Here is a 15,635-nt window from a genome sequence, read left to right on the forward strand (position 1 = left end):
GTTTCGTATTTCTGTGTGAATGTAAAATAAAATATTGATACATTTTGACCGTCGAATCAAATGTGAAGCATACTTGTGTGTGAATATATATGCAGCAGTAAATGAGAATAAATTTCTGTGTTTTTAATAAACAATTTCCCCTTTAGGATTTAAATCTCACGTTGTTTTTGCAATGCATTTAATGATTGCCGTTGTAAGTTTTTTCTATTTATTTATTTATTTCATTCCCGAGTTAGTGCATGTAATAGCATTTAAAACAAAATAACAAGGTATTTTTGTCATAATTTAAAATTTATTATTGGAAATGCACAGAAATTTACAGATAAAAAACAATTTATCTACTTACATCGTGGCAGAAATTGTACAGTAAATTATTGTTAGAAACAGAGCTAAAATCGATGCGAATTTATATATTAAACTGTGATAAATAATACAATTAAAAACACAAGTTTGGCTCCCGCGAAATTTTGAATAAACATTTCTGATTGGTCGATGGTATACCCGGCACTGATTGGTCGGCCTACCCCCTGGATACCATATATAAAGAGCCTTGTTGTTAGGCTGGCACGTTCAGATTCATACATCTATAGTTAAAGAGAACATTGAAAATATGCGCTCTGACAGAGAAAGAAAATCTTCATATTATTCGTAAGTGTTTCAGTATTTTAAACAATTGAATAAAAGTATGAATATCATATTTTCAACACAGGCTATCCAGTTACTGTTATTTCAATTTCATTTAAATGATTTTTTTACAATTTTAATCGCGATTTCAGACTGCTGTTAAATCGCTGTGGGCGGGGTAAGGTTTGATTGATGAACCAGGATGTCGATGTTATTTTTGAACTGTTAATTTAACAAAAATAAAGAAAAAGTCTTATCACTCTTCCATGAATGTTTATTTTATTTATCGATACCATAAATTCAATGTATTTTTTAAAAAATGCCGCCGAAAAAACTTTGTTCCGCTTCCAGCCTCCAGATCTGATCTGATAACTGTTGATCTAAATATTCTAATCAAAACCTCTGTCGTACTACAGTGTCCATATTTACTTTAAACAGGATACGCGTGTGTAAAAAGAACGAAAGATACATAGGTGTAAGACTAAACTGCATTGTAATTTGTAGAGTGATTCTAACTCGATCATAGCAACCATTTGTTCTATTTTTAGATTGCGGGTTTTCCGTTGACGCATATATAGCACATAAATCATGATCAAATTAAAAAAATATATATCTATTAGATCATTTTTAATGATGAAAGTATAGGAATTGACAATTTGGCGTGCATGTTAACCGTCATATTGATATAAATGATTTATTTGCGAGGGACTATTTGCTTCGAGTCCGCCACTGTATTGAAAAGGATAGTTCTGATTGGTCAGACAAGAAAAGACTTTATGCGCAAACTCCGCTCCTTAGTTACCAGTAATGGCCGCGCAAATATTTGATTTTCGACAGATTTTACCTTGAATCTTGCAGCATTCTACTTTCAAGATTTATTTGTTAATACTAGGCAGTAATTTTTTCCCAGTTGTTTTGTAGTGTTGGAGAAGTGAGAAGTGAGGAGTTTACAATTATGAATTGTTGCTATTGTTGGCCCAGGACTGTTAGTGTTAGGGTCTGCTTTTTTTGCTCTGTTGTCGTTGATTTGAATTTGCCATATCAAATATAGTATTTTTACGCCGAGCGTTGGTCCACCCACTCTACCAACGCTCGGCGTAAAAATACATTATTCGATATTACTCGATACGTTATTTGATATGGCAAATTCAAATCAACGACAAAAAACCTCAATGTTATAGATCTATCCTCGAGTGACCAGTTTCGACGCCCATAAGGATTGTTTTGTATGCGTCTATAAAAACCATGTGATTGTATTGTATAAAATGTTTTAACTTTTTAAAAAATCTCTAACCTTTATGAAATGGGTAAATTTAAGCTGTTTTCAAGCTATTCCTTTTCATGAACAATCCTACTTTCACTTCATCCGGGAGCGGCCATTTTGATTGAGAGTGCCCTAAAACGACGCTATTGATTGGCTAATTTAATTACACACTACAGGAGACTGTACACCATAATACTTTTATTTACGTTGTTCACCAATATCAAGAGCAAAGACCTGCAAAGTATCAACAAGTGAAAAATAGTTTGTCTATTCTTTATTTCTTTCATAAATAAAGCATAATTATATATGGTAAATGCTATTGTTGTATTTTTACAGTGGTTTGAACGGTTGCCCTAGTCTGTTTGACCTCCTCTGCTCAATAATATAGGTCGGAAAATTACACCTTTACTTCCTTTGTTGAACCTGCAGAAACAAAATAATACATTTTGTAGAGCAACTAATTAAAATATGGCAATTAATTCCATCCAAATAAGATAAACATATCCAATTAATTTTCAATTAACATTCATTAATCGATTAATAACCGTAAAAAAATATACAACACGTACAGGTTGCTTTGGGGTGAAAAAAATGTGCCCAAAACAACACTATTGGGTAATTTATCTGCCACGTGACCTGAGAATAAGGAAATGAGGTCAGCAGACAGGGAGATATTTTCCAGCCGATTTTTTCAAGGAAAACATGACATAGTAAAGTGAGGGTCAAAATTGCATTAGTGAAATCATACAAAAATCTCTTAAATAAGGTATAACATGCTAAATCTTACCTTTGGGTGTCTTACTTACTACATATTGTTACCCGACAAACTAGAGGAATCCCCTTTTGCTATAGCGTAGTACAGTTATGACGTAAGCGGCCGCTTATATCAATGATGAGGCAAAATATAAATGGCGTCGAAATAGGGCAGCGTAAAAACGGGTCACTCGACGATATGTCCATTTTCAAGGCCGATTATATTGTTTTAAATAGCCATTGTGTAAAATTCACTAATCACATAATGATGTGCATGGCTGGAGTTATAGATAGTACGGATAAACAAGAGTGGTTTGCGTGAAATTGTACCATAGCTCGGCGTACAATACTACATGATGCAGGATTGTTTTTCGAATAAAATCTCTTTTTAATCTTATGAAGAAAACAAATTGATAAAATTGTAACAACCAAATTAGGTTCATACATTTACAAGTACCCAACTTTAAGTTTAAACTTACAGCCCCAGAACTCTAGTGTTAAAAGATTTTAACAATTTATATGTTGCGGATTACATACGGTTGTTTGTCTGCAATTAGCATTGTCACGTGAATTTACCAGAAGTGAACCACACCAGGATAAAATGGTGAAAGATGTAAATAAAAGCACCAGTGACCTAAATCGGAGATAACTCGAGACATTTTCAGATATTCTAAAAAAATATTTTTTTACGCCGAGCATTGGTATGCGCCGAGCATTGGTCCAACCAATCTACACTTTAGAATTGAATATGCAGTTTCCAAACAGAAGAAACATGTATTCAGAGACTATTGTTTGCTAAGTTGTATTATAGTGAAAAGTCTAAAAGTCTTAAGATTTAGGCTACATTTGTTGATTTGAATGCCCAAGAAATTTCTATATAGTTAAAAAAATTCCTGTAGAGTTGACAACTGACAAGTTAATAATTTTACTATTCTTTATAAATTCTGTAAACCTGATATACAGTACATGTAAACCTGATAGTTTTCAACTAACTTCAAGCATGCGAAAACCATCTCATTTCCAATAACAGGGCAAGCTGTAGGCCTACCTTTAACCTAATTTTATTTAGCAAAACTTTAAAAAGGATTAAATATTTTTTCACTTTTTTTGGGGAATAATATATAGGTACCAATTTAAATGGCAGGTATATGTACCCACACTTTTGTAATTGGGTTTAACTTATCTTTTACATTCATGATTGTAATTACTTTATTATCAACCTGTGTGTCAAAAATCTCGAAAATGTTTTAGTTTGTTACATTGTTTTTCATTAAATTTTTTTTTATATTTTCAGACAAAGAAGTCGTTCTAGATCTAGGTCTAGATCGAGACGTCCCAAGTCCAGGGACCAGTGCCACCATCACTATAGGCCTAGGACCCCTAGTCCATATCGGTCAAGGGATAATAGACCTAGTGGTAGTGGTACTAGTTCTCCAGTCATCAAGAAAGACAGGACATCAACACCTGTAAGGGAGGAAGTGCCTCTATTACCAGATGTAGAAATACCTCTTCTTGACCAGCTCAGTGAGCCAGAATTTCCTGAGCTGTTTGGTACACAGTAAGTTCTTTTTACATTGCCTTTAAATGAAAAATACTTAAAACTGGATATTTTTCATTTTTGAACTGTAACCTTGAAAAATAAATTAAAATTGTTATTAAAACTAGATTTTCATAGAATTGTATCATTTAATTTATGTTAATAAATAACAAATAAGCAGTCCCTTTTTGTATAAGTTGATTATAATATTTGCTAATCATATAATGAAATTTATGTATGACAATAGGCCCTTTCCTTCATGTTACATCAACAAATGAAAAGCATAACTGTAAATTATATAAAAATGAAGCTTATCAATTGCAATTTCTTTATTTAGAGTTGACAAAAAACATAAAATGTAGAAAAGTTTAAACTGATTTTATACGAGGTTTAAATATATTTTTAATAGAGTCATCATTTCATAAAAAATTAAAAAAAAAAAAAAACAACAACCTCCCCCCCCCCAAAAAAACAAACAAAAATCAAGAAAAAGGGCCTGTTGTTACACCAATGACTGTTTTACTGTTATTGTGTTATTTCTACAAAACATTTCTATTATTGTTTTACCAGCCTCACAAATGAGATGATCTGGCAGATGGAGGAATGGCGTCTCGAGGCTGAAGAGCATTTTGACTTCAGTCTCCTGCTGTCTAAAAATAGCAAGGACAGCAGTAAGAAAGGTGCTCATCTCAATTATATTATCATGCCTGTTTGTCTTATTTCAGAAATTCAACTGTCAGATGGATAAATTGTCATTACTCATATATTGCATTTTCTGAAAATAAAAATCAGTCATTTTTCTGATTCATATTATTTTCACTTGGAAATTTGCAATCTATATATTTAACTTAATATTTCCATGTTTTTTTTCAGGTATCCCAAATACCACCCCCACCCCCCTCCCCAAACACACAAAATAATAAATGAATAATTCTCATGCTTTATCTAACTTTATATATGCTGACCATATTATTAGTAGTTAAGTCAAATATTGTGCATTAAAATGTCCTTTAAATAAACTAAATGTGAGTTACTATATATTTCAGTGAGCCGCAAGCGTGGTAGGGACGATAATACAGATTGGTACCCTGCTGCAAAACGGCCTGCCATTCATTTCAACCCAAGTCATCCAAACTTCCGAAGGTATTTCTACTAGTTAGTTATTCTAGTGTAGCAATGCTGTAGAAAGTTTAGGGTAGTTAGTTGGTTTTTTATTAAATTAGTTTTTATCCCAGAGGAACATAGTAATTTTACCATTTGTCTGAAATTATATCCATTTATCCAACTAAGTTTTGATTACCTGAGATTGACATTACATTTTATTTTATTTCCTTATAATGAATGTCAGCCAGATTTAGCTTGAAAATAACAATTTCTGTAGCCCTAATGCAAGTTCACACAGATGTCCCTTACAAATTTTTTTTTATCAGTACTTTGAGAGGCATTATAATTTATGTGCAATTAAGTGGTGATTTTTGTTTTAACATGATATGATTGTTTGGTTTTAAGTTGCACTGACATTGTTAACTTTCCAGCTTTACTGGTGGAGGAATTATAGTAATTATTTCTGGATAATCATATACACATTTTTATGATCTTAATTCTTTCTTGATAATCATACACTTTTTTATAATATTTCATAATTCTTTCTTGATAATCATACACCTTTTTATAATATTTCATAATTCTTTCTTGATAATCATATACACATTTTTATAATAATAATACTTTCTGGATAATCATATACACATTTTTATAATAATAATACTTTCTGGATAATCATACACATTTTTATAATAATAATACTTTCTGGATAATACTCATACACATTTTTATAATAATATATATAATTCTTGATAATACATTTTTATGATAAAAATAATACTTTCTGGATAATCATATACACATTTTTATAATCTTAATTCTTTCTGGATAATTATATACACATTTTTATAATAATTCTTTCTGGATAATCATACACATTTTTATAATAATAATTCTTTCTGGATAATCATATACACATTTTTATAATAATAATTCTTTCTGGATAATTATATACACATTTTTATAATAATAATTCTTTCTGGATAATCATACACATTTTTATAATAATAATTCTTTCTGGATAATCATACACATTTTTATAATAATAATTCTTTCTGGATAATCATACACATTTTTATAATCTTAATTCTTTCTGGATAATTATATACTTATTTTTATCTGGATAATCATGCATATACACATTTTTATAATTATAATAATAATAATAGTACTTTCTAGATAATAATATACACATATTTGTAATAATAATTCTTTCTGGATAATCATACACATTTTTAAAATAATAATTTTTTCTGGATAATTATGTACACCTTAAGTTTTTATAATTATTATCATTTCTAAATAAATTATATACACATTTTTATAATAATAATTCTTTCTGGATAATTATTTTTTATAATAGTACTTTCTGGATAATCATACACATTTTTTAAATAATAGTACTTTCTGGATAATAATCATACACATTTTTATAATAATAATTCTTTCTGGATAATCATACACATTTTTATAATAATAATTCTTTCTGGATAATCATATTCACATTTTTATAATAATAATTCTTTCTGGATAATAATCATACACATTTTTATAATAATATATATAATTCTTGATAATACATTTTTATGATAAAAATAATACTTTCTGGATAATCATATACACATTTATTAACTATTTAAGGCATTTTGGTATTTTTTAAGTATGAGTTCCAAGAACAATTACTCTTCTTTCATTTCTCAAAGAGTTAACTCCCTTTCTATACTCAAGCTTTATAAACTCATCACTGCTTAGGGGGGTTTATGATACAATTTTAAATTGTGATTTTTTTCGAGTGTATCAAAACCTTTTTGTTTAGAACATCAATGATGGTGTTTAAATTAATTTTAATTCAAATCTTTGTAAACATTTTGGGTTCATTAAAGTCATTGGTTAATAGTAGATGTTAGCTCTACAGCATTTGGTAGATTTTAGAATTTCAAAAAAGGATGAAAAAATACAAAAAAAGATTTAAAATTTAAAAAAAAACAAAATAAAAAAAGAACAAAACTTTGAAAAAAAATACAAAAAAAATGTAGATGTTTATTAGATTGTATGTATGCATAAAGGAGATTGTATGTTGTCATTAGTTCAAACGGCTGTTATTGAGGTTGTTAGTTATTTATTAGAGGTTGTTGGTTATTTAGACAGTATTGTTACATTAAAATATTCAGTTTAAAGTGCAGGATGGTACAGGCGTATTTTAATATTCAGTTTATTATGTGCAGGGTGTACAGGCAGTTCTTTCTAAGGATAGTAAAAGTTGGTATGGACAGCATTAAGTGGAGGTTTGAGGCTGTTTAGGTAGATGTGCAATTTTAATTTGCATGAGGGTGATAAGGGTGGCTAAGTGCAGTGTCAAGACATTTGAAGAGTGTAATTAAAATATGTAGGTTAGAAAGAGTGGTATGGACGGCTGTAAGGGGAGGTTGGAGGCCATTAAGATGGTGTAAATATGGTCTATCTATAAGATAGGGTGGTATGGACTGCTGTATTAGGGAGGTTGGAGGCCGTTTAGATAGTGTTAATATGGTCTATAGGTAAGATAGGGTGGTACGGACGGCTGTAAGGGGAGGTTGGAGGCCGTTTAGATAGTGTTAATATGGTCTATAGGTAAGATAGGGTGGTATGGACGGCTGTAAGGGGAGGTTGGAGGCTGTTCAGATAGTGTTAATATGGTCTGTAGATAAGGAAGGGTGGTACCAACTGCTGAAAGGGGAGGTTGGAGGTCGTTTAGATAGTGTTAATATGGTCTATAGATAAGAAAGGGTGGTACCAACTGCTGAAAGGGGAGGTTGGAGGCCGTTTAAATAGTGTTAATATGGTCTTGGTAAGAAAGGGTGGTAGGGACGGCTATAAGGGGAGGTTGGAGGCTGTTTATATAGTGTTAATATGGTCTAGGTAAAAAAGGGTGGTACGGACGGCTGTAAGGGGAGGTTGGAGGCCGTTTAGATAGTGTTAATATGGTCTATAGGTAAGATAGGGTGGTACGGACGGCTGTAAGGGCTCAGGTTGGAGGTCGTTTAGATAGTGTTAATATGGTCTATAGGTAAGATAGGGTGGTACGGACGGCTGTAAGGGGAGGTTGGAGGCCGTTTATATAGTCACACTAGTGTAAATATGGTCTGTAGATAAGAAAGGGTGGTACGGACGGCTATAAGGGGAGGTTGGAGGCCGTTGATATAGTTTTAATATGGTCTAGGTAAGAAAGGGTGGTACGGACGGCTATAAAAGGAGGTTTGAGGTCGTTTAAATAGTGTTAATATGGTCTAGGTAAGAAAGGGTGGTAGGGACGGCTGTAAGGGCTCAGGTTGGAGGTCGTTTAGATAGTGTTAATATGGTCTATAGGTAAGATAGGGTGGTACGGACGGCTGTAAGGGCTCAGGTTGGAGGTCGTTTAGATAGTGTTAATATGGTCTATAGGTAAGATAGGGTGGTACGGACGGCTGTAAGGGGAGGTTGGAGGCCGTTTATATAGTCACACTAGTGTAAATATGGTCTGTAGATAAGAAAGGGTGGTACGGACGGCTATAAGGGGAGGTTGGAGGCCGTTGATATAGTTTTAATATGGTCTAGGTAAGAAAGGGTGGTACGGACGGCTATAAAAGGAGGTTTGAGGTCGTTTAAATAGTGTTAATATGGTCTAGGTAAGAAAGGGTGGTAGGGACGGCTATAAGGGGAGGTTGGAGGCCGTTTATATAGTGTTAATATGGTCTAGGTATGAAAGGGTGGTACGGACGGCTGTAAGGGGAGGTTGTTTAGATTGATTTAATGATTATGGTCTATAGGTAAGACAGGGTGGTATGGACGGCTGTATGGGGGAGGTTGGAGGTCGTTTAGATAGTGTTAATGATTATGGTCTATAGGTAAAAAAGGGTGGTATGGACGGCTGTAAGGGGAGGTTGGAGGCCGTTTAAATAGTGTTAATATGGTCTATAGGTAAAAAAGGGTCGTACAGACGGCTGTAAGGGAGGTTGGAGGCTGTTTAGTGTTAGTATGGTCTAAGTAAGAGTGGTACGTATGGCTGTTAGGGGAGGTTGGATGTCTCAATAACTGCTTGGCAGTTTTGATGACTTAAAAGTCTTTTGGTGGTCCTTTATAAAAATCAATAATATTTGATCTGTTGAACAATATTGACGGCCAATATAAAGATGAATGAATCTTCTTTAAGAACATCTCCATGATCCTGGGTGATACTATACGAAAATAGAAAAGTGGATCATCATGTTTTAGGGTAGAAAAATTGGTGATCAGTCTTAAAGGAAATAGAAAAGTGGATCATCATGTTCTGAGGTAGAAAAATCAGTCATCAGCCTTGAAGGAAATAGAAAAGTGGATTTTCATGTTTTGAGGTAAAATAATTGGTCAACATCCTTGAAGGAAATAGAAAAGTGGATCATCATGTTTTGAGGTAGAAAAATCAGTCAACATCCTTGAAGGAAATAGAAAAGTGGATCATCATCATGTTTTGAAGTAGAAAAATCTGTCATCAGCCTCTAAGGAAATAGAAAAGTGGATCATCGTGTTTTGAGGTAGAAAAATTGGTGATTAGCCTTTAAGGAGAAAAAAAAGTGGATCATCATGTTTTGAAGTAGAAAAATTGGTCATCAGCCTTTAAGGAAATAAAAAGTGGATCATCATGTTTTGAGGTAGTAAAATCGGTCAACAGCCTTGAAGGAAATAGAAAAATAGAAAAGTGGATCATCATGTTCTGATGTAGAAAAATTGTTCATCAGCCTTAAAGGAAACAGAAAAGTGGATCGTCATATTTTAGGTAGAAAAATCAGTCAACATCTTTGAAGGAAATAGAAAAGTGAATCATCATGTTCTGAGGAAGGAAAAGTGGTCACTAGCTTTTAAGGAAATAGAAAAGTGGATCATCATGTTTTGAGGTAGAAAAATTGGTCATCAGCCTTTAAGGAAATAAAAAAGTGAATCATCATGTTCTGATGTAGAAAAATTGGTCATCAGGCTTGAAGGAAAAAGAAAAGTGGATCATCATGTTCTGAGGAAGAAAAATTGGTTATTTGCCTTTAAGGAAATAAAAAAGTGGATCATCAAGTTTTGAGGTAGAAAAATTGGTTATTTGCCTTTAAGGAAATAAAAAAGTGGATCATCAAGTTTTGAGGTAGAAAAATTGGTTATTTGCTTTTAATTAAGGAAATAGAAAAGTGGATCATCATGTTTTGAGGTAGAAAAATTGGTTATTTGCCTTTAAGGAAATAAAAAAGTGGATTATCAAGTTTTGAAGTAGAAAAATTGCTAAACAGCCTTTAAGGAAATAGAAGAGTGGATCATCATATTTTTAGGAAGTAAAATCGGTCAACAGCCTTGAAGGAAATAGAGAAGTGGATCATCATGTTCTGAGGTAGAAAATGCGGTCATCGGCTTTTAAGGAAATAGAAAAGTGCCAGGATCATCATGTTTTTCAAGGAAATAAGGCTCATCATGTTTTTAAGTAGAAAAATTGGTCATCAGCCTTCAAGGAAATAGAAAAGTGGATCATCATGTTTTAAGGTAGAAAAATCAGTCAACATCCTTGAAGGAAATAGAAAAGTGGATCATCATGTTCTGAGGAAGAAAAAGTGGTCACCAGCTTTTAAGGAAATAGAAAAGTGGATCATCATGTTTTGAGGTAGAAAAATTGGTGATTAGCCTTTAAGGAAATAAAAAAGTGGATCATCATGTTTTGAAGTAAAAAAATTGCTAATCAGCCTTTAAGGAAATAGAAAAGTGGATCATCATATTTTTAGGTAGTAAAATCAGTCAGCAGCCTTGAAGGAAAAAGAGAAGTGGATCATCATGTTTTGAGGTAGAAAAATTGGTCAACATCTTTCAAGGAAATAATAAAGTGGATCATCATGTTTTTTAAGTAGAGATTGGTCTACAGCCTTGAAGGAAATAGAAAAGTGGATCACATTTAGAGGTAGAAAAATTGGTAAACATCCTTCAAGGAAATAGAAAAGTGGATCATCATGTTTTGAAGTAGAAAAATTGTTCATCACCCTTCAAGGAAATAGAAAAACGGATCATCATGTTTTGAGGTAGAAAAATTGGTCAACAGCCTTGAAGGAAATAGAAAAGTGGATCATCATGTTTTGAAGTAGAAAAATTGTTCATCAACCTTTAAGGAAATAGAAAAATGGAATATCATGTTTTGAGGTAGAAAAATTGGTAATCAGCCTTTAAGGAAATAGAAAAGTGGATCATCATGTTTTGATATAGAAAAATCGGTCAACATCCTTGAAATATTTAGAAAAGTGGATCATCATGTTTTGAGGTAGAAAAATCGGTGATCAGTCTTGAAGGAAATAGAAAAGTGGATCATCATGTTCTGTTTCTTTGTTTGGATTTTTTACGGCACATCAACAGTCAACACATAACTGGCCATATTGTGCCGAACATCATGTTCTGAGGTAGAAAAATCGGTCAAAAGCCTTGAAGGAAATAGAAAAGTGGATCATCATGTTCTGAGGTAGAAAAATCGGTCATAAGCTTTTAAGGAAATAGAAAAGTGGATCATCATGTTTTGAGGTAGAAAAATCGGTCAACATCCTTGAAGAAAATAGAAAAGTGGATCATCATGTTCTGAGGTAAAAAAATCGGTCATCAGCTTTTAAGGAAATAGAAAAGTGGATCATCATGTTTTGGGACAGAAAAATTGGTCAACATCCTTCAAGGAAATAATAAAAAGGATCATCATGTTCTGAGATAGAAAAATAGGTAATCAGCTTTTAAGGAAATAGAAAAGTGGATCATTATGTTTTGGGGTAGTAAAATTGGTCAACAGCCTTTAAGGAAATAGAAAAGTGGATCATCATGTTTTGATATAGAAAAATCGGTCAACATCCTTGAAGTATTTAGAAAAGTGGATCATCATGTTTTGAGGTAGAAAAATCGGTGATCAGCCTTGAAATATTTAGAAAAGTGGATCATCATGTTTTGTTTCTTTGTTTGGATTTTTTACGGCACATCAACATTCAACACATAACTGGCCATATTGTGCCGATCATCATGTTCTGAGGTAGAAAAATCGGTCAAAAGCCTTGAAGGAAATAGAAAAGTGGATCATCATGTTCTGAGGTAGAAAAATCGGTCATCAGCTTTTAAGGAAATAGAAAAGTGGATCATCATGTTTTGAGGTAGAAAAATCGGTCAACATCCTTCAAGGAAATAATAAAAAGGATCATCATGTTCTGAGATAGAAAAATTGGTAATCAGCTTTTAAGGAAATAGAAAAGTGGATCATTATGTTTTGGGGTAGGAAAATTGGTCAACATCCTTCAAGGAAATAATAAAGTGGATCATCATGTTTTTAAGTAGAAAAATTGGTCATCAGCCTTTAAGGAAATAGAAAAGTGGATCATATTTTGAGGTAGAAAAATTGGTCAACAGCTTTTTAGATAATAGAAAAGTGGATCATCCTGTTTTGAGGTAGAAAATTTAGTAAACATCCTTCAAGGAAATAGAAAAGTGGATCATCATGTTTTGAAGTAGAAAAATTGGTCAACAGCCTTTAAGGAAATAGAAAAGTGGATCATCATGTTTTGAGGTAGAAAAATTGGTAAACATCCTTCAAGGAAATAGAAAAGTGGATCATCATGTTTTGAAGTAGAAAAATTGGTCATCAGCCTTTAAGGAAATAGAAAAGTGGATCATCATGTTTTGAGGTAGAAAAATTGGTAAACAGCCTTTATTAAAGGAAATAGAAAAGTGGATCATCATGTTTTGAAGTAGAAAAATTGGTCAACAGCCTTTAAGGAAATAGAAAAGTGGATCATCATGTTTTGAGGTAGAAAAATTGGTCATCAGCCTTTAAAGAAAAGAAAAAGTGGATCATGGTTTGAGGTAGAAAAATTTGTCAACATCCTTCAAGGAAATAGAAAAGTGGATCATTATGTTTGAGGTAGAAAAATTGGTTATCAGCCTTTAAGGAAATAGAAAAGTGGATCATCATGTTTTGAGGTAGAAAATTGGTCATCAGCCTTTAAGGAAAAATGGATCATCATGTTTGGGAGGAAGAAAAATTGGTCAACAGTCTTGAAGGAAATAAAAATATATATCATCATGATTTGTGGTAAAAAAAAGGTTGACAACAATCTTCAAGGAAATAGAAAAGTGGGTCATAATGTTTTAAGGAAGAAAATTATGTACTCAACAGCCTAATTGTTCAAGAAAACCAGTCGAGCACCTTCTGTTGACTGGTGAATTATTTTCAGTCAATGATTGTGGAGTCTTCTGGTGAAGAATTGCACCATGGCATTGTCGGTTCACCACAGAAGTAATAAACATTTAAAAAGATATCTTACAAAAAAAGTAATTGGGCTACACAGAGAATTATGCGTTTATGATAAGAGGGCATGCTTGCAAGTAATATTCAATATACATGTCCTTAAACAGCAACAGCCTAGTTGTCCCAAGAAAACCAGTTGAGCACCTTCTGTTGACTGGTGTATTATTTTCAGTCAATGATTGTGAAGTCTTCTGGTGAAAAATTGCACCATGGCATTGTCTGTATAAAACAGAAGTAACATTTAAAAAGATATCTTCAAAAAAATGATTGATGGAGACTTAAACCCTTATGACAAGAGGGCATCCTTGCAAGCAATATTCAATCTGATTAGAAGTATACAGAGCACAGTGGCCATTTAGACTAATGGTTTCTCTTTAGGTTGCCAAATTAACGAGCATTCCCAACAATTTAACTTGTATCAGTGGACAAAGGGTCATAACTCCTACACATTCCACTATATCCAGTTCTGTGGGGTTGAGATTGAGGATAATTGGAGCCAGTCGCAAATTTGGAAAGACCATTTCGGCTCAACATTGGCAAAATTCCATATTTCAAATCGATAGACTTATACCATGTATACTAACAGAACAAGGATATATAATTATATGCATAATTTGTATATTTGTGTTCATTGGAAATGTACAGATTTTTTTTCTCGGCCTTCAAATTCTGTTTCACTCAAATATATAAAGATAATACAAGAAGAAAATATTCAATTTACAATAGCAGAAAATATTCAATTTGCAATAGCAGAAAATAGTTAGTTGGAGAAAGGAGAAAGTATTCAATTGGGGACAAAAGATATTCATTTGGAGATAGGAGAAAATAAGCAATTAGAGGCAGAAGAAAATGTTCAATTGAGGACAGAAGATATTCATTTGGAGATAGGAGAAAATAATCAATTAGAGGCAGAAGAAAATGTTCAATTGGGGACAAAAGATATTCATTTGGAGATAGGAGAAAATAATCAATTAGAGAAAGCAGAAAATGTTCAGTTGAGAACAGAAGATATTCATTTGGAGATAGGAGAAAATAATCAATTAGAAACAGAAGAAAATGTTCAATTGAGGACAAAAGATATTCATTTGGAGATAGGAGAAAATAATCAATTAGAGGCAAAAGAAAATGTTCAATTGAGGACAGAAGATATTCATTTGGAGATAGGAGAAAATAATCAATTAGAGGCAGAAGAAAATGTTCAATTGAGGACAGAAGATATTCATTTGGAGATAGGAGAAAATAATCAATTAGAGGCAGAAGAAAATGTTCAATTGAGGACAGAAGATATTCATTTGGAGATAGGAGAAAAAATCAATTAGAGACAGCAGAAAAATGTTCAATTGAGGACAGAAGATATTCATTTGGAGATTAGGAGAAAATAATCAATTAGAGGCAGAAGAAAATGTTCAATTGAGGATGGAAGATATTCATTTGGAGATAGGAGAAAATAATCAATTAGAGGCAGCAGAAAATGTTCAATTGAGGACAGAAGATATTCATTTGGAGATAGGAGAAAATAATCAATTAGAGGCAGAAGAAAATGTTCAATTGAGGACAGAAGATATTCATTTGGAGATAGGAGAAAATAATCAATTAGAGGCAGAAGAAAATGTTCAATTGAGGACAGAAGATATTCATTTGGAGATAGGAGAAAATAATCAATTAGAGGCAGAAGAAAATGTTCAATTGAGGATGGAAGATATTCATTTGGAGATAGGAGAAAATAATCAATTTGGGGCAGAAGAAAATGTTCAATTGAGGACAGAAGATATTCATTTGGAGATAGGAGAAAATTATCAATTAGGGAGAGAAGAAAATGTTCAATGGAGGACAGAAGGTATTCATTTGGAGATAGGAGAAAATAATCAATTAGAGGCAAAAGAAAATGTTCAATTGAGGACAGAAGATATTCATTTGGAGACAGGAGAAAATAAGCAATTAGACGCAAAGAATATGTTCAAATGGGAACAGAATATTTTTATTTGAAGGCAGGAGAAAATAATCAATTAGAGGAAAAAGAAAATATTTGAGAAAACATTCAGTGGGACAATATGCAGAATTAT

At 32.6% G+C, this 15,635-nt stretch overlaps 3 protein-coding genes across 3 annotated transcripts; all 3 read left to right on the forward strand.

The window, feature by feature from the left end:
- The first annotated feature begins 360 nt into the window (after positions 1-360).
- Positions 361-5,728, forward strand: LOC132733727 (probable splicing factor, arginine/serine-rich 1). Its single transcript, XM_060720403.1, has 3 exons — positions 361-648; positions 3,936-4,199; positions 5,225-5,728. The coding sequence occupies exons 1-3, from the start codon at positions 611-613 to the stop codon at positions 5,241-5,243; spliced, it is 321 nt and encodes a 106-aa protein (XP_060576386.1). The 5' UTR covers positions 361-610; the 3' UTR covers positions 5,244-5,728.
- An 8,107-nt stretch (positions 5,729-13,835) lies between these two features.
- LOC132733733 (ring-infected erythrocyte surface antigen-like) lies at positions 13,836-14,891 on the forward strand. The gene is made up of 2 exons (XM_060720409.1): positions 13,836-13,905; positions 14,392-14,891. Exons 1-2 carry the CDS (start codon positions 13,836-13,838, stop codon positions 14,889-14,891), a joined length of 570 nt encoding a protein of 189 aa, XP_060576392.1.
- A 97-nt stretch (positions 14,892-14,988) lies between these two features.
- LOC132733729 (ring-infected erythrocyte surface antigen-like) lies at positions 14,989-15,558 on the forward strand. The gene has a single exon (XM_060720404.1). It carries the CDS (start codon positions 14,989-14,991, stop codon positions 15,556-15,558), a length of 570 nt encoding a protein of 189 aa, XP_060576387.1.
- The last annotated feature ends 77 nt before the right edge of the window (positions 15,559-15,635 follow it).

Source organism: Ruditapes philippinarum, unplaced genomic scaffold, assembly GCF_026571515.1.
Source record: "Ruditapes philippinarum isolate M1 unplaced genomic scaffold, ASM2657151v2 ctg5353_1_1_1_1, whole genome shotgun sequence".
NCBI classification, from domain to species: domain Eukaryota; kingdom Metazoa; phylum Mollusca; class Bivalvia; order Venerida; family Veneridae; genus Ruditapes; species Ruditapes philippinarum.